General features: G+C 29.6%; 1 protein-coding gene across 4 annotated transcripts in view; it reads right to left on the bottom strand.

Annotated features, from left to right (window-relative positions):
- LOC122499992 (proline-, glutamic acid- and leucine-rich protein 1) overlaps positions 1-23245 on the bottom strand; it is a 38683-nt gene extending 15438 nt beyond the window's left edge. Inside the window, exons 1-7 of one of the 4 annotated variants that reach the window (XM_043608620.1) lie at positions 23042-23245; positions 18290-18688; positions 17486-17847; positions 16802-16978; positions 15307-15574; positions 15084-15236; positions 14456-14890 (exon numbers count right to left, since the gene is read on the bottom strand). In XM_043608620.1, coding sequence (XP_043464555.1) covers positions 14591-14890; positions 15084-15236; positions 15307-15574; positions 16802-16978; positions 17486-17847; positions 18290-18688; positions 23042-23134 — 1752 coding nt within the window. In that variant the 5' untranslated portion in view covers positions 23135-23245 and the 3' untranslated portion in view covers positions 14456-14590. Of the gene's footprint in view, positions 1-157; positions 795-14455; positions 14891-15083; positions 15237-15306; positions 15575-16801; positions 16979-17485; positions 17848-18289; positions 18689-23041 lie in introns of those variants that run through there. The other 3 variants (XM_043608621.1, XM_043608623.1, XM_043608622.1) reach the window with 3 other exon arrangements.
- Between the last annotated feature and the right edge of the window lie 3315 nt (positions 23246-26560).

Below are 26560 nucleotides of genomic sequence, written 5' to 3'. Positions count from 1 at the left end.
TAAAGAGAATCTAGTAAAAAAGGTACGAAATGCATAGCATTTGTATTATGTGAAACTTTCATTGTAGAAAAGCCCTCAAGACTGCAACGACGAAGTATTACCGTTTCAATATGGCAGGTGCGGTCGTTAAAGAGTTTAAGGATAATTTCTTACTCACCATTCGATCCATTATTGCAGAACGTCTCAGTTATTTTTCCACATTTTCTGTGCATAGATAAAATCTACTTTTCACAATTTGAGCTGAACACAAAACTGTAACAAGCGCCTGCTTGATTAATCCACAACATTAAAATATGAGAAAAATTATCCAGTTTTCTCAAGATGTAAAACATTCTTTCACCAAAGCTTAGACTAAGAAATTACCATCGTTCTTAATAGTTGTTTGCAAATTATTCGATGATAATAATAATAATAATAATAATAATAATAATAATAATAATTTTAATAGTTGGGAGGAAAGGCTTATATAAATTGCAGGACAAAAACAAAATTCAATTCCAATGCGTTTGCTTTGATACAAACAGAGGGAACTATGGAACTAATTTCTAGTTAATTATGCACACAACACTAATTTTCAATTGTGTCACTTCCGGTTTATCAGAGACTCTAACAGTAGATGTTGTACAAAAACGAATTGCATACAAAATGTATGAAACGAAAATTGGTGAAAATAGAAACGCGTCTCAATAACGCAGGTAACGTTCGCCACGATAACATTTCTGAACAGTGTTAGTAGGAGAACTGATCCGGAGAACCATCGGAGAAAGAAAGAATACGAGAAGGGAATACAGTGACAGCTGTAGAAGTAGCAACAGCAATTGAATAGAGAAAAGATAAGTGGCTGTTAATAGTAGAAAGCAAGAGATGGAAGATATCTGTAGGTGGACTCGTGGACCTTTATTATTTTTTATAGAATAGCAAGAAACGTGTAGCTATTTACTATAATTATTTTAGAAGCAATACAATGATACAAATGCAACTAATATAAAAAGCTGCATTTTAATGTTACGCAATTAACCTGTAAGCTAACAGGAAGCTTGCTACAAGCTTGCAGGACATTTTGCTACTTTTTTATTATAGTTATATAATATAATAACTCTACAAAAATATAGACTTTTTACTCCTTGTAATACAATTAATTCACTGCTTTGCGGAATAGCCTTAATAATTATTAAAAGAAATTTCATTACTTTTTTAGTTATTAAGGGTTCATACCACTTTGTCATTTTCAAAAAAGCAAAAATTTTTTTATTACGGATTTCGAAAGTAAAATATGCCAAAAATGTGTTGTAAAATTTTTTAGAAAGATCCCAGTACTCAAAATATATTCTTTTAAGTGCTATTTGAGCGCGTACACGGCTATGTAAGTATATACACCCGTGCAGAAATTTTGACCGGGGCCAGGTCGGGGCCAGATCGGGACAAACCGGGCCCCGATCTGGCAACCCGACCTGGCCCCGGCCTGGTTGAAACACTAAAACCGACCGGGGCCATGGCACTTTGCCCGATCTGGCCGCCCTGTCGGGACCCGGTCGGGGCCATGGGATTTCCCCCGATCTTTTCGCTACCCAGGTAGAATTCCAATACTGACTGCATTTTATTATATTAAAGCTTGTTATTTGATTATTAAAGAATGGGGAGTATTTACTTCAATATTAATGATTATTATTAATATTTTTGTAGTAAATAAACTTTTATGAGTGTCATTAAAAATGTAAATAGTTATTAGAATTGCTTTTATTGGACTAAGTTTTTAAAAAAAATATTTTTCTTATTTTCTTTCATTAATTTAGACAGACTATCTTATTTAAATTAATAATTATTTATAATTATTATTATTGTTAATAATTATTTAAACCTATACTTTATGTAACATTATTAAGAATTATACACAAAACACTTAAAACTAAGACGGAAAAATATCGCACGCACGGGGGACCGAACCCTAGACCTCGAGGACGCAAGTCGAATACACATACCGCATAGCCACGCAAGCTTGGAAGCGACCTCGCTTAAACTTCCTTTTGAATCATGGGACCGTTATATACAGTGTTATCATAATAAATTGACTGTATCATATTTATTTATAGAAAAATTATTAAAAATGTATGTTATATATATATATATATATATATATATATATATATATATATATATATATATATATAAATTAATATGTTTATCATAATAATATGGTAAAAATTGTTAATTTAATTATTTATTCTATATTATTTATAATTTAACTATTTTTTAAAATAATAAAAATTTTTTCATTATTAATAATTCACAATAATACTAAAAATTATTAATTAATAATAATTTATTTTTTTGCCTTAAACATGGAATTTCAATTTAAGTGTGAAAAACAATTAAGAGTTTTTAAGAGTTATAAATGTCAAAAATAATATGTTAATATTATAACCACAAAAAAATTTAACATTTTAGGCAATATTTTTGGTTATCACCATGATAACATCGACAAATGGTTCACCTTCGACAATTGGTGCGTTTGTCCTATTGTTTTAAATTAAAGGAGAATAAATTCTTAAGACATCCCTCGAGGACAATTTTTGAGTTTTTAATTGTTTATAATTTTTATTTTCAAATTTCAATCAAAGTTAACAAATTAACACAATTTTTTAAAAACGGACGTTTATTTTCTTATTCCGTTACTGCACATGCTCTAAATCAGTTCAAATTAATCCAATATTACCAGCAGACAATTAAAAACCCATAAAGTAATATATTTCAATTGTCATAAACAACATTAATTAACAAATAGTTAACTTATGATCCTGTCCAACAGAAAATTTTTGTTGCAAATTTTCTTTTTTACTTAGGTTCTTTTAAAGAATATATGTCTTTTTTGCTTATAATATAACTTATTTAAATATTTAATATTATATATCCGTGGTCTTTTAACATTATCTAAATAAAAAAGTAAACGTGAAAAAAAAATTTTTGGTGGAAAGGAACAAAAATTAACTATTTGTTAATTAATATTATTTGTAACCATTTAAATAAGTTATTTTTTAAACAAAAAGGACACATATTTTTAAAATGAACTTAAATTAAAAAGTAGACGTGAAAAAAAATTTTTTTGGTGGACAGGAGCATAAGTTACATAACTATTTGTTATTTAATATATTGTTTATAACAATTTAAATAAGTTATTTTTTAATCAAAAAGGACAAATATTCTTTAAATAGACTTAAATTAAAAAGAAAATGTGAAAAAAAAATTTTTAGTGGAATAGGAATCAATGTTAACTATTTGTTAATTAATATTGTTTATAACAATTTAAATAAGTTATTTTATAATCAAAAAGGGCAAATATTCTTTAAATGAACTTAAATTAAAAAGAAAAGGTAAAAAAAACATTTTTTAGTGGAAAGAAATCAAAGTTAACTATTTGTTAATTAATATTGTTTATAACAATTGATATAAATTACTTTCTGTTTTATTAATTATATGGTGGTCATATTGTATTAATTTGAACTGATTCAGATCATATGCAGCAACGGAATAAGAAAATAAGCCTCCTTTTTTGAAAAATTGTATTAATTTGTTAACTTTGATTGAAAATAAAAATTATAAACAATTAAGAACTAAAAAATTGACCTTAAGGGATGTCTTAAGAATTTATTCGCCTTTAATTTAAAATAAAGAATACTGAAACCGGTTAAGAATTGTAGGCTGTAGACAGTTTTGAACAGTAAATTGTAAAAAAAATCCCATTGTGCGCTGTTTGTAGATCCTTGGGCAAACCCGGTCTGGTCCTGGTCGGGGCCACGAAGTCGGGGCCAGATCATGAAATCCCGACCGGGGCCAGGGCGGTAATCGGGAACAAAAGTGGCGATTTCTGCACGGGCATATAACACAAACTTTAAACGCGTTTTTCTCAAATCCACATTTTTCCATGCGTGATGTTTTTCTCGGAAACTATACTGGATCGATTCTCAAAATTTTTTTACGAAAATCCTCGTCACATGTGTGGGTATCGCTGGAACTAGAATTATTTAAAAATATTAATTTTTACTATTTTTTTAAACCGAAAAACTGCCAAAAAAACCTTAATTTTCAAATTGCCGCCATTTTGTTATTTTTGCATAAAAATTAAAGATTCTAGTTCGGGCGATAGACACAGTCCTACTGAAGATAAATTAATTCGAATTTTGTGTTTTAGATTTTTCTAACCTGAGAAATCAATCCCGCAGATGGCATCGGTATTTTTAGCAGGTCTAAAATTGTTGTTAAATTTTAAATAAACAAATAATATTTTTTTAATAAAATAATGTTTTTTATAAAGTTAAAGAGTGTATTTATTGAACTAAAAAAAATGCAGATCAATATAATCCATAGGAATAGTAAAAAAATTCTAGAAAATAGCATTTTTTTGTTTCCTGAAACAAATATTATTTCTTTCTGTAAGAAGAAATTTTAAAACGAAATAAAATATTTTATAAAACTTTAAAATTTCGTAAAAATATTTTTAAACAAATGTGTTCCATATGAACGAAAATATTATAATGTTGAAAATGAGCGTAAATTTAGTGTGCACACGTATTTTTAATTTCAAACACCTATTACGAAATTGAAATTAATATATCTTAAATATTATAGAATTTACAAGAATATTGTATGCTAGAAAATTAAAAAATTGTGTTTTCTCGACTTGTGCAAACTCTTTTTAACAAATTACTAGGTTTTTGATAGGAAGCTTGCCTAATAACATTTTTAATTTTAAACTTGCGACAAGTTTGCGTGCTGGGCATTTGTGAAGACAATTTTCTATTCGCAGCAACTTTACACACTGCAAAAAGAAGTATCTTATTTAAGATGTTTTGGTAGTCATTTCTAAGATGTTATTGTAGTCACTTTTTAGTCATTTAAAATATCTTAATTTAAGATACTAAAAGCATCTTCGTACATATTTTCAGCATATTTTTCGGGAAAAAAGTTTTGAGGTTAACTATGGGCTTATATGTAAGACATTTTATGTATCTTAGTTTTTAGTAACTTAAAATTTTTTCGCATCTTACAATTCACAAGTATCTTATCGCTAAACATCTTATTGAGACAGAAACATCTTAATTTAAGATACTTTAAAAAACTTACAGAAGTATCTTACTTTTTTAAGATAGAAGAAATATCTAAGACGTATAAAACATCTTAAAAATCAGTAAGATACTTTAGAAAACATCTTATTTTAAGATGTAAGATACCATTTTTCCATCTTACATCTTAATTTAAGATATCAAATAAGACACTTATTTTTGCACTGCAGTGCATGTTTTATATAAGGTTGCAGATTATTTAGATGTTTATTTATAACTCTTAATAGGAAAAGTTAAATTTTTCTTTACTTAAATGATAATTTATTATTGTCTCAATGCCAAAACTGATCGGCCGCAATGATTAATACCAGCCTGGTAGCAGTGAGGGGACAAAATATGATGAATCTAATGATAATTATCTAGAATGTTTGGAAGATAGAATTTTACGTGTCACAAGTTTTTTTAACCAAAATTTTGTTCCTGCGCATTATTATTCACTATTAATTTCATTTAAACGAATTTTCATATAATACAAAATTTTTATACAATCGAATTTTCAATTAACAGAATTTACATAAGAACTAATTTTAATTTATCGACATTTTCAATTGCTACAATTTTTATTAGACAGAAGTCATTTACACTTAGACGAATTTTTATTTAACACAAATTCCAATTGAACGATTTTTTATATTACGGAAATTTCTATTTAGGGGCCGTACACATAATACGTCACGCGGCTAGGGGGAGGGAGGGGGTCTGAGAATTCCTAGGTGCGAATTTTGGTCGGCCGCCAGAGTTGGAAGGTCGGGCGCAGGTCGGCCCATCTATGGCTGCCAATAGGTCGGCAGCCAAAGTCGGGCCGACTTTGGTTACTGTTTCCACCCAAGTTTGGGCCGACTATGGGTGCCAAAGTTTAGAGAACCTAATTTTAGTTGGTCGGGCCGACTCTGGCCTCAGTCGGGCCGATGGTCGGTAAAACTATGGCAGCCAGAGTTTAGAGAACCTAATTTTAGTTGGTCGGGCCGACTCTGGCCTGAGTCGGGCCGATGGTCGGCTAAAGTATGGCAGCCAGAGTTTAGAGAACCTAATTTTAGTTGGTCGGGCCGACTCTGGCCTGAGTCGGGCCGACGGTCGGTAAAACTATGGCAGCCAGAGTGCAAAAAACCTAATTTCACTTGGTCGGGCCGACTCTGGCCTGAGTCGGGCCGACGGTCGGTAAAACTATGGCAGCCAGAGTGCAAAAAACCTAATTTCACTTGGTCGGGCCGACTCTGGCCTGAGTCGGGCCGATGGTGGGTTAAACTATGGCAGCCAGAGTTTAGAGAACCTAATTTTAGTTGGTCGGGCCGACTCTGGCCTGAGTCGGGCCGATGGTCGGCTAAAGTATGGCAGCCAGAGTTTAGAGAACCTAATTTTAGTTGGTCGGGCCGACTTTGGCCTGAGTCGGGCCGATGGTCGGTAAAACTATGGCAGCCAGAGTTTAAAAAGGTTAATTTCTGTTGGTCGGGCCGACTCTGGCCTGAGTCGGGCCGACGGTCGGTAAAACTATGGCAGCCAGAGTGCAAAAAACCTAATTTCACTTGGTCGGGCCGACTTTGGCCAGAGTCGGGCCGATGGTCAGTTTGAAGTTGCAGCTTATAAAATCATTTTTGTTCTTAGGCTTTCATGTAAGCGTAGCGTAATGGTTAGCGTGTTAGACTTCGGTGCGTTAGGTTGCGAGTTCGATTCCTGCGAGCGTTAGAAATTTTAATTTGTATTTATGTGTAAGATTGCGTTTAGTGTTAAGATGTATACAATAAACAAATAAATAATGAATAATAATAATTAATAATAATAATAAATAATTAATAATTTTTTGCAATCGGTCGGCCGACTTTTGGCTGCCAAGGTCGGCACGACCAAGGTTGCCAAAGTGAATCCGACCTTCTTTCTCATGGTCGGCAAAGCTTTGGCACCCCTGGTCGGCCCGACTTTGGCAACCATAGTCGGCACGACCATGTCAGCCACTGGACGGCGGGTGTTACAATTCGCTAGTTCGGCCGACCTTTGGCTGCCAAGGTCGGCACGACCATGGTTGCCAAAGTCAAGCCGACATTCTTTCACATGGTTGGCAAAACTTTGGCACCCCTGGTCGGTCCGACTTTGGCAGCCATAGTCGGCCCGACCATGTCAGCCACTGGACGGCGGGTGTTACAATTCGCTAGTTCGGCCGACCTTTGGTTGCCAAGGTCGGCACGACTATCCACTTGGTCGGCGCGACCATGGCCCGACCAACTTTTCGCACCTGGGTTGTGACTAAGTGTGACATGGGGGAGGGGGGGGGGTGAACTCATGTGTTAAGTCACAATCTTTTAAATTCAAAGATTATAAGAAATTATATGTGACAATGTCACTTTTTCTAAATAAAACAAGTTAAAAATGATTTAAACTATTTAATATCTATTATGTACCTATTTAACATCTATTGATTTATTATTTATAATATAATATGATAAATAATATATTCTCTTAATTTGAATCAGTTAAAAATCTTGGTTTTAACTGACAATCAGCAGTGACTGACTTTTTGCTTCTGAATCAGTTAAAAAAATAACTGAAAAATTATCCACAAAACACCGAAACTTTTCTAAATATGTATATTAAAGATTTGCTTGCATACTTCAAAAAATTTACTTGCAAAGTTTAGTTAAAATTGTGTAAAGATTTAAATTTTTTACTACAATAAATGTTTATCGTCAAATTTTCTTAAAAATATAGCTTGAAACATTCCTGAACATTTTAATTACATTTTCGACTATAATTTCGTGAATATTTTCAGGAAAGTTTCGCGTTAAACATTTATTGAAGTGGGATATTTAAATCTTTACACAATTTTCACTAAACTTTGCATTTAAATATTTCGAAGCTTGCGAGTAAATCTTTAATAAATTTTTAGGAAAGTTTCGGTGATATGTAGGTAGTTAAACGTGACTAAATGAATCAATCAAAAAAAATTGTATTGAAACATCAGTTATTTTTAACTAATTGTCAGAAAAAAATATTTTTAACTGATTCAATAATTTTGAGTGTAGGATATATAATATATAATGTCAAATGTATAAAATTCACATTAAAATTTACGTGTGTGACGTGACGTTATAGGGGGAGGGGGGGTTCAAGGTTTGTGACGAAGTGTGACATAGGGGGAGGGAGGGGTTAAAAATGGTCAAAAATCGCGTGACGTATTATGTGTACGGCCCCTTAGTAGAATTTCTATTTGTCAAAATATTGTTTATTATACTAGAAGTTTTCTTTGGTAGAATTTTTATCTAACCGATTATATATGCGAATTTCTACTTAACCGACATTCAACTTACGAAAGTTTATGACAAAGATGTTTTATACAAGTACATAACACCAATATAACTGTTTTGGGAGCATCCATAAATAACGTTACACGATTAGGGGGGGGGGTGTGGTTGAAAAATGCAACTGATTGCAACAAGGGGGGAGGTGGGTGATTTTGAAATGTAACGTTGCAAAATGTTTCTTAATATTATTATAAATTATTATTGTTGTGTAAATCATTATCAGAGTTAATTTTAATAAATAATAATAACATGAGAAATAAAAAAATTACTTCATTAATCCAGAAAAATAATATAAATCTTATTTTTGGGGGTATAAGTCATTTTTGCAACGTTATATTTAGGGGGGGGGGTGTTGGTAATTTGCAACCAAATGCAACGAAGGGGGGAGTTTGCTGCAAATTTTCCTCAAGTTTGCTACAAAATTATCTGCAAGTTTGCCACGCAATTTGTCTGCAAATTTGCTCTGCAAACTTGCCTCCAAACGGACATTTTGGTATTTGCCGCAAATTTGCCAGGCAAGTTTTCGAATTTGGCTTTGATAACTTTCCGCAAATTTGCAGAAAATTATTGTGCTATGTGGGCGATTCTGTTCCGCTGCTCCCTACATTATCAACCAAGTGGTGGTTGCATATATGCGAAAAAACATCTTATTTTCACAATTTTTCATTTAAAATTACGACACTTTTGCAAACAAGGACTATCGAAAAAATTGTCAATAATGATTTTGCGAAACGTACTTTTTTCTGAATTTGATGTTTCTACAAGTTATTAGAAAAGGAATTAATTAATGAACTTAACAGGTTGCCTCTGGAGAGGGATAACATTGCAATGCACTCGGGATTATTATCCCTTTCTATAGGCAACCTGTTGCAGTACGCCTATTTTCTTCTTACTTTGATATTAAATACAACTATTTAGCTTCAAGTTACACTGCAAGTTTTATTTATGGGTGATTCTTCACTCAGTGGTAACTTTTGCTTCCCCATTGTTTTATATTTAATAACTTTAACAATTATTTTCTAATCTGCTTCAAACTTTTCCACAATTCATATTTAGCATGTTTTTTATTAATATTATAATCGAAAAACAATTTTTATTTTAAACGAAAGTTATGACTTAATTGGAAATGACCAAAAAATGAAAAAAAAAATGAAAATGACACTTTTCTCGATTCTCCACACAGAAATCATGAAGTTTAATATGGTTTATTTTACACAAAGTCTATTTTAATATTGTTTTTATTTCTTCCATTCGAAAGTTCATCTCAAATAGTAAGTTTTCTTGTGTTGTTTTCCAATTTTCATTAGGGTCATTCCAGTGAAAACCGTCTAGAGCTGGTTGCTCGATGATTTTAAAAAATGATGTGATTAATATATAATATTCTTCAATAAAATTGGATTATATTTTAGTGGTTTATAGCCCCAAATATATTTTACATTCTTTTAAATATTTTTTTTAAATGTCTAACTGGTTATGCAGTCTAACATAACCCATTTTGGGAAAACTCAGTATCCTTTCTTAAAAAAGACATGGAGTGGAAAGGTCGAATGTATCGAAAAGTATCGAAGTAAAGAATGGGCAATGAGAATGTAAAATCTTAATAGAAGGGTGTTTTTAAAATTGTTTATACATGTGAAGGTGGCGCTGCACTCGTATGTTATTTAAAAAGAGCGCGAATATATAAATTTTATTTTTGTTAAGAGAATGTACACATAACAAATCTTATTTTGCATTGTCAAAAAAACGTCAATATTTCAAATATAAATAAGCAAATTATTAACTGAAAAAATTTGAATATTATTATTAATGAAATAATGGACTTGGACAATGGACATATAAAAACTAGCACCGTAGACGGCCGCTTGCGGCCGTCGGAGGAGCTAGTAAATCATTAAAAATAGATTAAAAATACTGATTTTTATTTTAAATAAATATATTTTTGCTAAATTCATTTAAATAAACGAAAATTATTTGAAAATAACTCACCAGAACAGATAAATCAGAATTTTTTTGTACTTGCACAGTATAATAAACATGAAGTTCTTTTTCTTATAACTTCTGTGGAGAAAAAGGAATTTTCACGAAACTTTTTCAAATTGATTTATTTTAAAATTATAAATTTATTTAAATTGGAATTTTTTTGGGACCTGTACTCATTAATTATTTAATAAATATGAAAAGTTATATAAATTTAACCTGATTTTCATTGAATTTTTATTTTCATGTCTGGACTGAAGTTCATCACCTTGTCGTTCGTTTAAAGAAAACAAACTTTAGTCTAGTCATGAAAATAAAAATTTCATCAAAATAAGGTTAAATTTATAAAATTTTTCATATTTATTAAATAATTAATGAGTACAGGTCCCAAAAAAATTCCAATTTAAATAAATTTATAATTTTAAAATAAATCAATTTAAAAATGTTTCGTGAAAATTCCTTTTTCTCCACAGAAGATATAAGAGAAAGAAATTCATGTTTATTATACTGTGCAAGTACAACAAAATTCTGATTTATCTGTTCTGGTGAGATATTTTCAAATAATTTTCGTTTATTTAAATGAATTTAGCAAAAATATATTTATTCAAAATAAAAATCAGTATTTTTAATCTATTTTTAATGATTTATACTGAGTTTTCGCAAAATGGGTTATGTTAGACTGCATAACCAGTTAGACATTTAAAAAAAATATTTAAAAGAATGTAAAATATATTTGGGGCTATAAACCACTAAAATGTAATCCAATTTTATTGAAGAATATTATATATTAATCACATCATTTTTTAAAATCATCGAGCAACCAGCTCTAGACGGTTTTCATTGGAATGACCCATTAGGGTAAGTCCGGGGGAGATGGCCATAGTTTTTTTAAAGTACTGAACAAATTATAAAAAATCGATTTATGTCTAAACTTTTATTGATAATTATAAACATTGAACACTTAACTTTAAAGTAACGAAAAATAAAATAAAATGTTTTCATATGAACAATCTCAAAATTTACATTTTGTAAAAAGTGCATTTTTCCATCTCTCACGGAATGTCCGGAATTTTTCCATTCATTTTTTGTGTATATCGATGAAACGTGGGTTACGCGCTAATACTCAATAAAACTTGAAATTAAAAAGTCCGTTAAAAAATAACAATATAGCAATAAGAAATCTGAAATTCTCAAATTATTTTGGACCCATGCAAAAAAAATTTAGAAGGATTACGCTTACATTTTCATTATTTTTCAACAATTTATTGTTTACAATTATTTAGTAGTCACAAAAGGTTGAAGAATAACTCATAATAATAAGTGATGTTTATTAACAAGTTCTGTAAAATATTTCAACTAGCCATCTCTCCCTTATGGCCATCTCCCCCGGACTTACCCTAATAAATTTGTAATAAATTTATATTATTAAGTTAAAAAGTTGTAATTATGTTAAATTTGCATAAAGAAATAGCTTTTTTAGATTTAAAACTATAAAAATTACTAGTATTTTAGGGCGTATTTTAATCATGTGTAAACTCCAGTTCCGCGAAGATCACTGAATTCTTAACCAATAAAAAATATAAAAATAATAGTGATTTAGAGTAAGCAAATCTCTTTAATATTCTATAAATATTGTTTGATTTCATTCATTTTTATGGCTTTAATAAATTTTTTTCTTTGATTTGTAAACTCCGGTGCCTAATTTCGATTCACGTAACGGAAATGTTTTGTTTTTTATGAAAAAATGTTTTTAAGGAGGTTGTTTACAGGTATGCAGACCTTCAGAAAAAATATTGAATTGACATTAAAGAATTTTTTAAGATTATTGTTATTCGTATCTTCTGGAAGAACAAATATCAATTTCCAAGAAAAAAATTTGAAACTTACAAAAATTGTTTATTTAGTCATTTTGCATATGATTAAAGATTTCTTCATATTAAAAGGTTAAACCGGGGGGTGAACAACTTCGATATTCCTCGTAACACTCGATAGATATCCACATGTATTCTATGGGTATTCCCATGTTTTCCAGCATCATATTCAATATTCTCACTAATTCACTGATATTCTTTAATATTCTCAGTATTCCCGGTAAGAAGCGAGGAATAGAAAAAGATTAAGTTTCCAGAAATATTCTGTTAAACGAGGATTTTTTAATCTTTCTGAATAGGCGAATTTCCAAAAAAAAACCAATTCCTCTGTGAACAGCAAAATATCAGAAAAATTCATTCTTCTCTATTGCTCGTGTCAATGAGATGATGAAAAAAAATTAAGAGTTTCTATTTTTTTGAATGCGCAAAATTTTTCTGGTTCTCAACGTTCCAAAAAAATACAGAATCCTATTCTTTTGAATCGACAAAGTAAATCTTGTAAAACGAATTGAAAAAAATAAGAAATAGCTATTCTTTTCAATCGCGACTTTAAGCGATTCTACGTAGTCAATTCAAACGAATAGAAATTGTTTTTTTTTCAATTGACTGCTTCGAATTTTAGAAACGCATTAAAAGAAATAGAACTTTTGACAAACAATTTGAAGAAGCCTAATCTTTCCAATTATTTGTAAGAGCTCCTCTAGTTATTGTCTTAAAATAAAACGCAGTGACACCTATTTTTAGCGTCGTGTGAATTTCTTTGTGATTTCAGTGCTAAATTATTAAAATGAAATATTAAAACTAGTGAAAGTGTGGTTAAAAACGCACAGTGCTTACGATAAAATAAAAAATTCTCTTATTGAAATAAATGAAAGAAATTTTCAAGTGTTCAATGTTTAACGTCAAGTTTTCAAAACCTAACCTTTTTATCAAGTGAAATATTGAGTGATAGTAAAGCAATTCAGTGGAATAGAAATTTCTACTGATTTGTTGTACTCTCCCTACTAAAAATAAAATCACAAAACGACAGAAATTTAGTCAGAATCTCTGACGTTTTTAGGCTGCATTTGTTACGATTGCAGCCACAGAACGTCAGGCTTGAGTCATGTTTAATCAGAAAGCTTCAAAAGTAGTCAAGTTTTTTATACAAAGTCGACACCCTTTTTTACCTGGAAAAAGGTCAACTGACCGTCATAAAATTGAAGGGAAACCTTTTTATTTGTTTATATTCATATTTATTTAAACATTATACTTGTTTTTCATCGACTTAGAATTCATCTAACAATATGCTCTTATTATGCATGCAGTATATCCTTTAGAACTTAAATTCAAAAATGATATCCTTTTTTATTTAACAATTACGGTTTTCGAAATACGTTACAGTTTTCTTGAAAAAATGTTTTTTATAATAAATTTTAGATATTTGTGATTGTGGAGATTTTTAGATTTTGAATTTATATTCATTTTACTTGAAATTCTTCTGCTTCTTTGTAAAAGCAATAAAAATTAGGTTAGAGACCCGAACCTCGTAACAATAGACCCGCAATTCTATTGTGAAAAAAGGGCTACGCACAAATTTCAAGTTTTAACGGTACTTTACATTTACCGGCTATATTTCGGTGAGGGGCTGTAAATAAAAAAAAAGATTTCAATGCTCAATAATCACAATCCATAAACATCAGGATTCAACAGGAGCATAAAAAATCCTTTAGTCAGAATTAACCAAAAGCTTCAGGAATCGTCAAAGTAGTCACAAAACATCAAAATTTCTGACGTTTTCTCTTTATTTCTGATTTTATTTTTAGCAGGGCTCTCACTCTTTTGAATGCGCGTTTCATATTTTGGTGAAGTCAATTAAGAATAATAGATTTTGCTGCTTTTCCTTGCTCCACCGAGGAATTGGATTATTTTGGAAATTCGCCCATTCAAAAGAAATGAACTTCTGAAATTGTGCTGACTTGGGTATCAGAGGTTATGTTAACGCCTGTGTCGGTCAAGTAGTTTTAACCGGGGTCTCCGGTTGTTATAACCTACTTTTTTTCTCCGTGCAGAAAATGTTTGTTCAAGTATTGTTCCTGAATTTGTCCCAGTATTGAGGATATGAGGAAAAACATAAAAGAGTGGTAAAATCTACTAAAAATTTTTATCAATGTACGGTTTAATTAACTGAATACAGTTGTAATGAAAACACCAGATCTTATCTTATTGTTTACTTTTATTAAAAATAATTAAATTCACGTTTTCTTAACTATGATTTTTATAAACTCTAGACCTTTAGAGAAACCATTGGTTGATATTTGCAATTAACGTTTTACATTATCACTTTATAACATTAGTTGGATGTAAAAGGGAGGTTTAACGTGGGAGCACCAGGATGGATAATTTTCTCCAATTTAGATACACCAAATTTAGCTTCTTGAATAACATTAACATCTGTATCTATTAAAGCCATATTAAATATCTCTGCCGAAAATTGTGTGGGTGGAGGAGTTAATGGATGAAAATTCATTTGCATAACTTCCATGGTTTTTAAAAGTTGTAAACGAAAATTGGCCTTCAATTTTAAGACCTTGGACAATGAGGAATCCAGATATAAATCTTGTAAAACACACACAATTTGGTTTTTAATTAGCTGTAAAAGTAAAAAAATAAATTAACAATAATGGATCATTTTCCTTTAGTAAGAAATATCACTACTTTAACTATTGCGTTTAAATTCTAGTTTTACTACAGGCATACAGTATATACAAAAATGTTGCTCGCCCACAAGAAACTTTTTCATAATTTTATCAAATTGTTCACTTTTACAATTAAGAATTGTATACCTCATAAGAAGAAGAGTTCAACCAACAATTAGCACTTAGAAGAATGTTTTGTAATGACAAAAGAGCTTCTTCGCAAGCATCTGTATTAAATTGCAAAGTATGCAGTCCTTGATTAAAAGCTCGAAAAGAATTGTTTTCATGTTGATTTTGTACCTTTTGAAAATGAATAAAATTATTACATTATTATTATACCGTGTGAAATTGAATAATTAGTTTAACTTACACTTACAGTCAAGTCACTTGTCGATAAACCTTTGATATCTTTTATAATAAGGGGAAGAAAACAGTTCGTGAACGTTTCTATTACTGTCACTGATCCTGTATACGTTAACCATGCATTAAGTGTTTTGTAGGCAAATAATCTGACAGTTTTAAAAGATTCATCTTGATTAGATATTGACTGATTAGTTGTCATCTTCTCGGTCCATTCGAGAGTTTGTTGTATGAGTTTCAAAATTGAGTCAGAAAACGGTATCAACTCTTGTTTAAATCTGAAAGAGTTCAAATGAAATATATTGAATTACGTGTAGATTTTTGAAATCGCTCTCAAACTGCAGAGTTGTTTATCCTTGGCTATTAGATATTTTAGATGAATTTTGCAATTTAAATTATAGTTATATTCTATAAACCCAGCACAGTTTATTGATGAAAGCGTATCTTAAACTTACTTGCTAGATTCAAAACTTTATACAGTAGAACCTCTATAAGTCGAAGAAATTGTCCATTCCCTTCCCTAGAAGCCCAAAAACCTCTGTAACTCGAACTTTGCAACCTCTATAACTCGAAGTAATTTAAATTTCCCTTCAACAACTTTTCCATGTATTTCAACCTTTATAACTCGAAGTTCAGTTTTGCAACCTCTTTATCTCGAAGTTAGTACATATAGCCCTTTTAAACCTACTAGTATAGATACTTCTCTATTGTGTATAAATATACAGTATGTAAAAACCTCTATATGTCGAATTATTTTTTATTGTTTATACTCCTGCCCTATTGGCCTTACGCACTTCGACAAGAGTCCACGAGAAATACTTTTTTTGGATTAAGCATAACCATTCTACTTTTAGAAATTTTCTATATATATTAACCTAATTTTGCGTCTACAGCCGACTTTATTAGGAGTACTCGCATTACGCCTGGACCACCCGTCAATGGGTTTTCTCGCCAGAGAAGAGGGAAACTGTAGAAAACCTCTCCTGAGTACAACCGGTTTATCGACTGCCGAATTCTAATGGTGTGTACCGGACAATAATCGACGGTGCACATCATTATACCTCGACGTCAAACCTCCCGCTCAGATTGTCTCACGTGCCGGAAAAATACCAAGCCAAGTGGGCGCGAACCAAGGGTACTTATACCCTTGGTCCTTAAACGACCACCAACGCCAGGCATCCATCCGACTGAGCCAATCTGTCGAATTATGTGAATTATGTGAATTATATATATATTAACTCGAAGTTTTCAGCGTTTCCCTTCAACTTGGACTAATCGAGGTTCTACTGTATTGTAAACTTGAAATGCTCTCGAAGTGTGCTTCAAATTAGTAAATTTATTAACAATTGTTTTAAAGGAAATTATTCTCAAGCAACTCGTATAATATTATAATATCGTGTATATAAAAATGACAAAAACTATATTTTTCTACTTCAATATATTTTGAAAAGAAACCTGAATGTTGCATAATTATTTGGAAATATAAGTATCCACAAAATCCTTACCCTTGAATGAATGCACAAGTTGTTGTTAGCAAGCTAACATGCAGCCTAGGTAACATAGATAATAGAATCGTTTCCACAGAAGTCTGACTTTTCAAATTAAAGGGAGTAATAGCTAAACCCTTACACAATAGGTGCAAAATATCTGTAGGAGAAACCGAATTCTTCTCTCCGCAACCGCTGAAAAAATAATTTAATCGGTAATAATTATATACGTACTGATTAGCTTGGAGCATGATTAAGTCTTTTTTCATTATGACATTTATTATTTTGACGTTTCTCAATTATACAAGTGCAGAGTAAGAGTCCTGAGCTAATAGAAATGTCTCGTTAAATTATAGCACAAAAAACGGATGAGCAGGAATACTCTGTTTTGCATAACAGCAAGAGACGCCGGTATGCAACGAAACCAAATATTTTTCAGTGTATCTTTTTAGAAAAAAAGTTGATATAATAGAATTTCTATAACTCTGTTAAGTAATAATTTGATGTCTGAATAATCGGCTAAGTAAACAAGTCAATTTATTAAGTAAAAAGGGTCGAATGAAGTTCGAAAATGTAGCTTAATGAATAAACATTTTGGAATAATGATACACCCCTAAAAATCGCAATTGATTTATTTAGCTGTGCACTTTTTCGTTACTAACAAGCAAAATGCAACATTTAATTTAAAAGCAAATTTCTTACCGCAACATAGTTGATAAGTAAATATTTAAATTGACGAATCTTCGCTCTAATCCGTTGTAATATTCTAATATGTTGTCCTCCGATATTTTTGGCAAGTCAAGTAATTCATAATCTTCAAAATCCATTTTATCAATGAAAATAAATTCTGAAACGTCACTAAACAGTTGGTTTATGATAAGATGTAAGCTATTACACAGTAATACTTGGCTATAAACCCAATTATTATAATTGACAAATTTCGTTGGAGGCTTGAAAGAACGTTCCAAAGCTTTCGTTATTAACGCAAAGCAATTAGCACCAGCAGTAGCTAAGTTTACTTCGTTAGAATCAATTTGAGGTAAAATCATTTTCATAATAGTATCCTATAATGAATATTTAAAACAATTAATTAATAATGCTAATAAACTAAGATTGGAGAAAAGTACTGCATAAAGGCGAAAAGTTTCATATACATTTATATTTTAAGGTCAATTAAGAAGTGGAAAGTGACGTACATGATGGAAAAATGTTAACATTGTTAACATAATCTAAAAAGATGTTAACTATAATTTTTTAATACTATGCAATACACATCGAAATAATTTGAATGTATTGATAAATAAATTAAAGGTAAAACTATAGTGACTGTAAGAGATTTTTCCTAAATTGAATCATTTTATTACAGTCCACAAGATCCTCTAATTCCAAAGATAATACCTTGAAGACAATTAAAAGCTTTTATAGGTATAATTACAATACATATGTGGCATTTTCCGGCTCCATTCGCCTCTATGCAATATCAATCATAAATGAAATTCCACCTACTTGATGTCGTTCGCAGACTTCGGCGTAATGAAAGAGAAGAACTGCTATGAGATAATACACGCCGCCGCATCTTTCTTTCTCGCTTAAATTGTTAAGGATAACTAAAATTTGCTTCACATTTTGCATGGATATTTGCTTATGTAATTCAGGTTTGTTCTTACACAAAACTACTAAATCAGCTAGAGTTTGACAAGTAAAAGTCAAGTCGGAAATATTATTTTCAATACTACCCAAAATTTGAATTGACTTTGTAATCCACAGTAATCCATATTTAAGCAAATTTTCATCTGATATTCTTGGCAAAATGTAGTGAATTATTTTTAATCCGTTAACACAAGAATTTTTCTTTTTAAGCTCATTATTAATTTGTGTTATTATTAATTCTTCGTGAGACTTTTCCTGAAACAGAAAAACGTCGATTATGTTCTTGCGTACAATCCAATATAATTTTGTATTTCTATATGTGGCATTTTATACAATAATTTCTTTCAAAAATTAGATTTAATTAGAATAATTTTTTGATTCTGTATCGAAAATGTTTTGATAAAAGATAAATATTATACTTTTCAAGAACGCCGTTCTTCCTCAACATCAAGAGATTGAAAATAATATTTTACATTAAATTGGTTGGAAATTTCATCAATTTTCTAAACATGTAATTAAAAATTATTAACAAAAAATAAACGGAATTAAATTTGAATAATTCAGTTTCTGTAATTTACATCAAATATCGAAATAAAAGTATTCTTTTTTTCGATACAGAATACAAAAAGAAATTATTCTAACCAAATCTAATTTTTGAATGGAAATATTAATTTATTGTAGAGAATGTCTCATATTATGGTAAAAAAACTTAAAATTTTATATAAAACAAAAATAAAATGACAATTGAAGAAAATGTTAGCTCCACCATCTGTAGTGCAAAATGCGAGGCAATAATTTCGCAGTTTATTATACTTACCATGTCACGAACACATACATCGCATTATGAAGCAGCCTTCACTCACTTTAATTGTAGTAACTTAATAAATGTGGAGGTACAAATAAAAAGGATTCATTTTGGCACTACATATTACTCGGAACAATATTGTTGATCAATTTCGATAACAGTTTAAATTCATTATCTTTCGAACGGAAATATTAAGAGCATTGCAATTTTGATTATAGAAGGGCGTTATCACTCTAAATAAATGTCCGAAGTTATGTGACATTCTGTTCATTTTTGTGATGTCCAAATGAAAAGTGTGTTTTGACCCTACATTTGTAAATTCTTACGTACAAGAAAATTTCAACTCTTACGTATATTTTTTGGATTTATTCTCAATGTAAAAAATTGTATTACATATGTATTTATAAAAATAATTGAATCTCTGTAAACATAAATTGAATATTTTTGAAAATAATAGAATTATTGCGAAGAAATTTATAAAAATTTTTTTAAATAATTAATTTCTTTTGGAAAATTTTATTAAAATAGTAGATATTGAAAATCATTGACTGGAGGAGAATTTTTGAAAAACAATTGAATTTGTTAAAAAGGATTTCATTAAAATTTTTGAAAATAATTGAATTTTGGAGAAAAATTTTAATATTTATAAAGATAATTGAAACTTTGACAATAAATTATTTAAACTTTTGACCATAATTAAATTTCTGCGAAGAATTTTATTACTTTTGAAAATAATTGAATTCTTGAGACGAATTTTTTAATAATATTTCATTTTAAATACCTAAGGGGTCGTCCATAAACCACGTAGCCCCATTTTTGGGAATGTTGACCCCACCCCTCCCCCCATGTAGTACGCTATTACATGTATTAGCGCCATTTTCTCCTCTTGTCGTAGTCAATTGCTTGACCCCCCTCCCCCTCAAGAGGCTACGTGGTTTATGGATGGGCCCCTAATTGAATTCTTTTGTGAAATTTTATTGAAATAGTAGATATTGAAAATAATTGAATTTTGATAAATTATAGAAATTAATGAAATTTCTATGAGAATTTTATTAAAATTATTTTGGAAAAAAAAATTGAATTGTTACAAAGAATTTCATTAAAATTTTTGAAAATAATTTAATTCTTTCAAGAAATTAAATTAAAAATGTATTGACAATAATACTTAAATTCTAATTAAGAAATTGGAAGGCTTTTTAAAATAATTGAATTTCTTTGATGAATTTTAATAAAATTTTTAAGAATAATTTTAAATTTTTCGAGAAATTCCATTAAAATTGTATTAAAAATAATTGAAATTTTGCGATGAGTTTTATTATTTATGAAAATAATTGTAAATCTATAAATTTTTTTATTATTTATGAAAATAATTGAATTATTGCGAAGAAAAATTGTAAAGGCAACTCTTTTGAAATTGAATTAAGAAATTTGAATTAAGTAAATTGAATTAAAGAAAAATTAGATTTCAAGAATAAGCAGAATAACTTTAGAAAACAATAATTTTCCAAGATTCCAATAAAAATTCCCTGACTTTTCCAGGTTTTTTCAAGGTTTATAAAATTCCCTGACATTTCCAGGTTGCGTGGCAACCCTGTAAAGCTATTTTTAAATAAACACAGATCTTTTATTAACTAAATTACTTGTTTACGTATACTTTAACTTATCTACTACTTAACACCTATATCAGAATGTAGTTTTAATAAACTAGAAATAGAATTTAACATTTAGTCCCAGCAGTCCCAGCACTGAAAAAACCTAGGTTCGAATTGAGTAGCCTACGCTACTCAATTTGAAGTGCAACAAAAATGAACCTCGTAGGTGGCGCCACGTTATATGGCGTTTAACATGGGCTCATTTTGAGTTGCAACAAAAATGAGTCCAGGTTTTTTGTGTGAGCTAAATGTTAAAAAGGACAAAACATGTATTTTACGCGAAAATATCAGAAACTTTTTTATTGAAAGTTGTTGAGGACAAGTTGTCCTACAATGTTGATCTATACATATTTGCATCTAAGCGGATTTACTGTCTAAAAAATTCATTTCTGTAAAATTTAACATTTAGTCCCAGTTTCCCTTAACTTATTTTTAAAAAATTATAATAAAGAAATTCTTAAAATTAATTTTTTAAATAATTTTTTAAAGTTAACAGGTTTTTAATTTATACAATTGAAAAATTTCCAAATAATTGAAATTTGGCAAAATCTTTTAAAAATAATTGAATTTTTGAAAAATATTAAAAAGAAATAATCAAATTTTTATGAAGAATTTTAATTTTAAAAATGAACATGTTTTCTCCAAAAATTTAATAAGTCTAAAAAAATCAATTTTTAAAAATTATAATGAAACAATTATAAGACTCAGTTTTTTAAAAATATTGCAATATAATTTTAAGAAAATTATTGAATTTCTTTAAAGAATTTTTGTACAATTTAAAAGAAACTAATTTTTTGTTGAATTTTAATAAAAAATTTTCAACATGATTGTTTTTTCCAAAGTGTTAAAAATAATTCTAAAAAATTTTAATGTTATTTTTTGTAGGTAGGTAGGTATTTGAATTTTCGCGAATATGTAATTAAAATTATTGAAAATAATTGAATTTTAAAAAAGTACAAGGGAAAAATTCTATAAGTACCTATTATTTTTTTAAATATTTTAATATAATTTTTAGAAGTTAATTTTCATTACTAATTTTCATATTTATAAGTTTACACTTGAAGATTTTTCAATGAAATTTTTGAGAATTCAATTATTTTTAACATTTGCAATTTAAACTCCTCAAAAGTTGATTTTTAAAAATTGTAATAAAATACTTGTAAAAATTAATTATTTTCAGTTAAATTTTACAAAATTTCAATTATTATCTAACAATTTCTTAATTGTATATTTCAAAAATTTAATTAGAAAAATCATTGAAAAATAGTTTTTCAAAGAATTGCATAGCTATACTTTTTACACTAAAAAAAATCGAAATAAATTGAATTTTATACCAAAAATGTGGTTTTTGTGGCGAAACTTGGAAGAAAAGTCGAAAAAGTCGCATTTTGTGAAAATAGTCGAAAAAGTCGTAATATCCGAAGCCTGAAAGATATATGTGAGACATTTATTAAGGAAAAAATGTTGTATTGCTAAAAAGGGAAAAATACAGGACAAAAAGTGATATGTCAAAGTTGAAATATAATAGAATATGTTAAATGAAAAGGCGGCCGCAGATTGCAGCAGTATCAAAAAAAATGTGCAATTTTCCATTGCAACGAGTGTGTTGATAATTGGTTGTCAAAGGTCTAATTAAAAACTTTTCTAAAAATACTTGAATATTTAAGAAGACATAATCACATGGCGCTAACTGCCTTCGTCATTGAAAATTACGTAGTTTACATACAGTAAAAACAAAAATAATATCCGATTGACGTAGGTACTAAGTACTAACACATGAAAATTATAAATTATTATTGAAATTTTTATTTCACTTCCAAAAACGTATTTTCAAGTTTCAAGTCGTCAAGAGAAAATAAATAAAATAGTTTTTTCTTACTAATCATTTTAAAAATATCGTGAAATGTTTCAATTTTTTGAAATCATATCCATAAAGAAAAAAATGTTTGTTTTTTATACAAAAAATTGAAATAAAGAGTCGAATTTTAATTATTCTTCATTGCAGTACTTTTCGAACTGAGTAGTTGAATGAAGACATTAAACTTATAAAGTAAACAGAAAAATATTTCTTAGACTGAGATATTAAAAGTGTATTCATATAGAAACTATGAATGGGGTAACAATTTTAAGAGAAAAGTTGAAAAATAATACCTTGTCGGTTTCCAATAAAATTAAATTTTGAAATGTAGTGAACTCATGACTAGATCGACGAATAAAATTCAATATTTCTGTTGAGTTTGACATTGCAAAATTGTAGTCACAACTTATCACCCGGCTACTTTTTTAGGTTACAACGTGGACACAACCGACACAACACAATCAGACTTGCAACAGGTAAAATAAAGGCTTTTCTCCAATAGATTACTAAGGGCATGTGTTGAAGGCCAACGCAGAATAGACCTGTAACCGGAACCGCAATCGTAAGCGTAACCGTAAGAATAAGTTAGAGAAGGATAGGTATATTGTTTATCCTTCTCTAACTCATTCTTACGCTTACGGTTACGATTGCGGTTCCAGTTACAGATCTATTCTGCGTTGGCCTTGAGTTGAGTTGGTTGCTATGACAACCAATGCTAACGCAACTTAGCCATGGGATATCGATATCTTCGTCACGATAATCGATATTTTAACATCGATATTCGTTTCGATATATCGTTACCGATATCGATAACATTTTTAATATCGATAATTCTTGGCCAACGACCACACATCACACTTTGAGTTTTTTTAATTCCTTATTAATTATTAATTATTAATAATTGTAATAGACCTTTTCATCTCGAATAATTTTTTCTCAATAATAATAATAACTTCCGGTCGATTATATTCAAATTCCCCATGTTAATATCATGGTAAATTTTTGAATTATGTTTTGGCTATCTGCTTTGCAAAAAGCCATTAAATCAACAACAAAAAAACAAAAACTATTAGAAGTACTAATTAATAAATAAGTGTAAACTCATATATAATAAACTATTTTTAGTGTAAACAAATATTTTAGCCCATTTTTTACACGTATTTTATGTGTTAAAAGCGGTAAAAGTAAAGTAAATTTTGAGGTTATGATTGTTATCTAGATGTTTCTTTGAAAACATCAAAAACATGTAGCTTAGAAAGTTTTATTAAAAGCTGTCATTCTTGAAGTGTTAAAAGCCATTTTGTTTACATAAAAAATTTAAAGTTTGTTTTTGTTTATTTCAGTTGTTATTATTATTATTATTATTATTATTTACATATTTAAATAATTTAAAAATTTATTTATTTATCTTCTTAGCAATAAAGTTTTTTAATTTATTTATGTTCTTTATATTTATTGATAAATAATATTAAATTAATAATTATTAATAATAAATACACGCATTCAAATTTTTTTTTTAGTTTTGCGCATGCGCGATATCGTTTTTACGATATATCGATATTTGTTTTCGATAACGATATATTTTTAAATATCGATATTACTGATGCAATATCGATAAGTGAAATATCAATGTCAAATTTTTTCGATATCCCATCACTAAACGCAACGCATGCTTTATGCTCATTCCACACTTAGGCCGCAGTCCCATGGCAGCGTTTTGCGTTTTGTAACTAGGCCACGAGTGCAAATATAGCGAACATATATCTCCATCTCTCTCACACTCATGGCCTAGTTACAAAACGCAACGCAAAACAGTCCCATGTCAGCGTGAAACGGAAAACGTCCATTGAGGTGAGAACAGAATAACTTGAACGCGAACGTGTGACGTCACCCATTTGAAAGGCTGACATGGGAATGGCGGTAGAAAAGAAAACCAAAAAAACATCAAAATCGCCCTTCAAGCTGTAAAGGTGTTTCCGCAATACCTTAAAATGCATTCGTTTTGTCTAGTTCAAAGTAATTGCACATTCTGCATATAAATTCACTTTTAAATCATTAAATTCAAAACAAATTATCATAAATTTATATGCAAAATATGCAATTAGGTACTTTTAATCAGATAAAACAAATGCATTTTCAAGCTATTGTAAAAACACCTTTACAGCTTGGTGTGAAGGCGGTTTTAACATTTTTTTTTGAGAAGAATAGTATATTAACATATTATTAAGCATCAGAATTGGCCTGATTAATCGAAGCCATAAAATAGAAGAAGAAGAACATATTAAGCATCAAGGGAATAAAGATAGCCATTTCATTACGGTGATGTTTGTGAGAATTTGTGACACGAGTGGAGGTCGAAGGCAGGGCGCCTTCGACCTCCACTCGTGTCACAAAAATCATCGTAAAAAATTGGTCTGCCTTTATTCCCGTGTTATACTTACGATATTTTTTATTTCTAAGGCTGAGTCCAGAATAGCTAAAAATCGTCTCGACTTTCAAGACGATTCGATGCGCGTACATACATTTTTGCTTACTGCGCATCGAAATCCAGACGATTTATTTGATTGTGGACTCAACCTGAGGGTGCAGTCCCATGCTGAGCAGAAAACAGAATGCAAAGCAGAATTTCGTGAGTGCAAGAGAGATAGTCAGATATCACTATCCTTTTCACTCTCACGAAATTCTGCTTTGCATTGTGTTTTCTGTTCAACATGGAACTGTACCCTGATGCACAAAAGTGTCGATTTCAGATAGCAGACTACAAAGAGTAAAAGTCATTCACTTGTTCGACTTGTATGAAAATGGCGTTCATTTTTACCCTAGGGCTAAAATATAATTACCACCAGTACTGTATTATACAAGGCAGACGCTATTTTTTGGGTATATTTTAGAAGAACGATTTTATCCATACTAGGACATTCAGACTATCATATGGAAAAAGTTGTACTACATAATTATAAATTTTCTTTTCTAGAAAATAAGTATTACTTATAGAAAGTATGAATAATAACCAATAAATGCTTAAGTGCAATTAAATAAAAATGTTGAAATGTATTTTAAAAATTAAATACCACCCTGCCGGAAGAATGGACTGAAATTATTGTACTGGGGAATTAGTATTGAGAGCTCAGTGCTATTTCAGTGATTTTCTGCGTTTCAGCACAGAAATTGTACTGGGAAAAATTAACTGCAAAAGGGTCGCTGTAGGTGATGTTTATGGCCTGATCGTCATTAAGTTGAAGGACAAATATTTTTTTGTTAATGTTAAAAATAATTTTTATTTATATTTCAACATTATATTTGTTTTTCATCAACTCAGATTCTTTACAAGTAATTATTATGTATGCTAAATATTCATGTGAATCTAAATTTAAAAATAATATCCGTTTTTGCGTAACAATTAGAGTTTGCGAGATAGTTTATAACTTTTTTAATTAACAATTTTTCATAATGAATTTTAGATACTTTTAATAATAAAACATCACAGATATAAATTTTTCTATTTTGAAAATTGAATTATTTAAATTGTTAAACTTTTTAAGCCATAAAATTATATACAATAGGCTTTCGGGTCTATTGTTAAAGCAGGGGTTGAAATATAAGTTTAAAATTAAACGAGAATTTAACAATGGTTTGTTGACATAACCTACATTTGAAACTACTGTTAAAGGACTTTAAAAATGTCTACCGAAATATTAAAAAAAAGGGACTGAAATTGTACTGAGCGTACTGAGGCTGGTACTATTTATTTCAGTACTTTTTCAGTCCATATTCTTCCGGCAGGGCAAACTTAATTATGTTATTACAATAGT

Source organism: Leptopilina heterotoma, unplaced genomic scaffold (assembly GCF_015476425.1).
Source record: "Leptopilina heterotoma isolate Lh14 unplaced genomic scaffold, ASM1547642v1 Lhet_180, whole genome shotgun sequence".
NCBI lineage: Eukaryota > Metazoa > Arthropoda > Insecta > Hymenoptera > Figitidae > Leptopilina > Leptopilina heterotoma.
The sequence above is the reverse complement of the archived record's forward strand: the minus strand, read 5'-3'. Positions and strand labels throughout refer to the sequence as shown.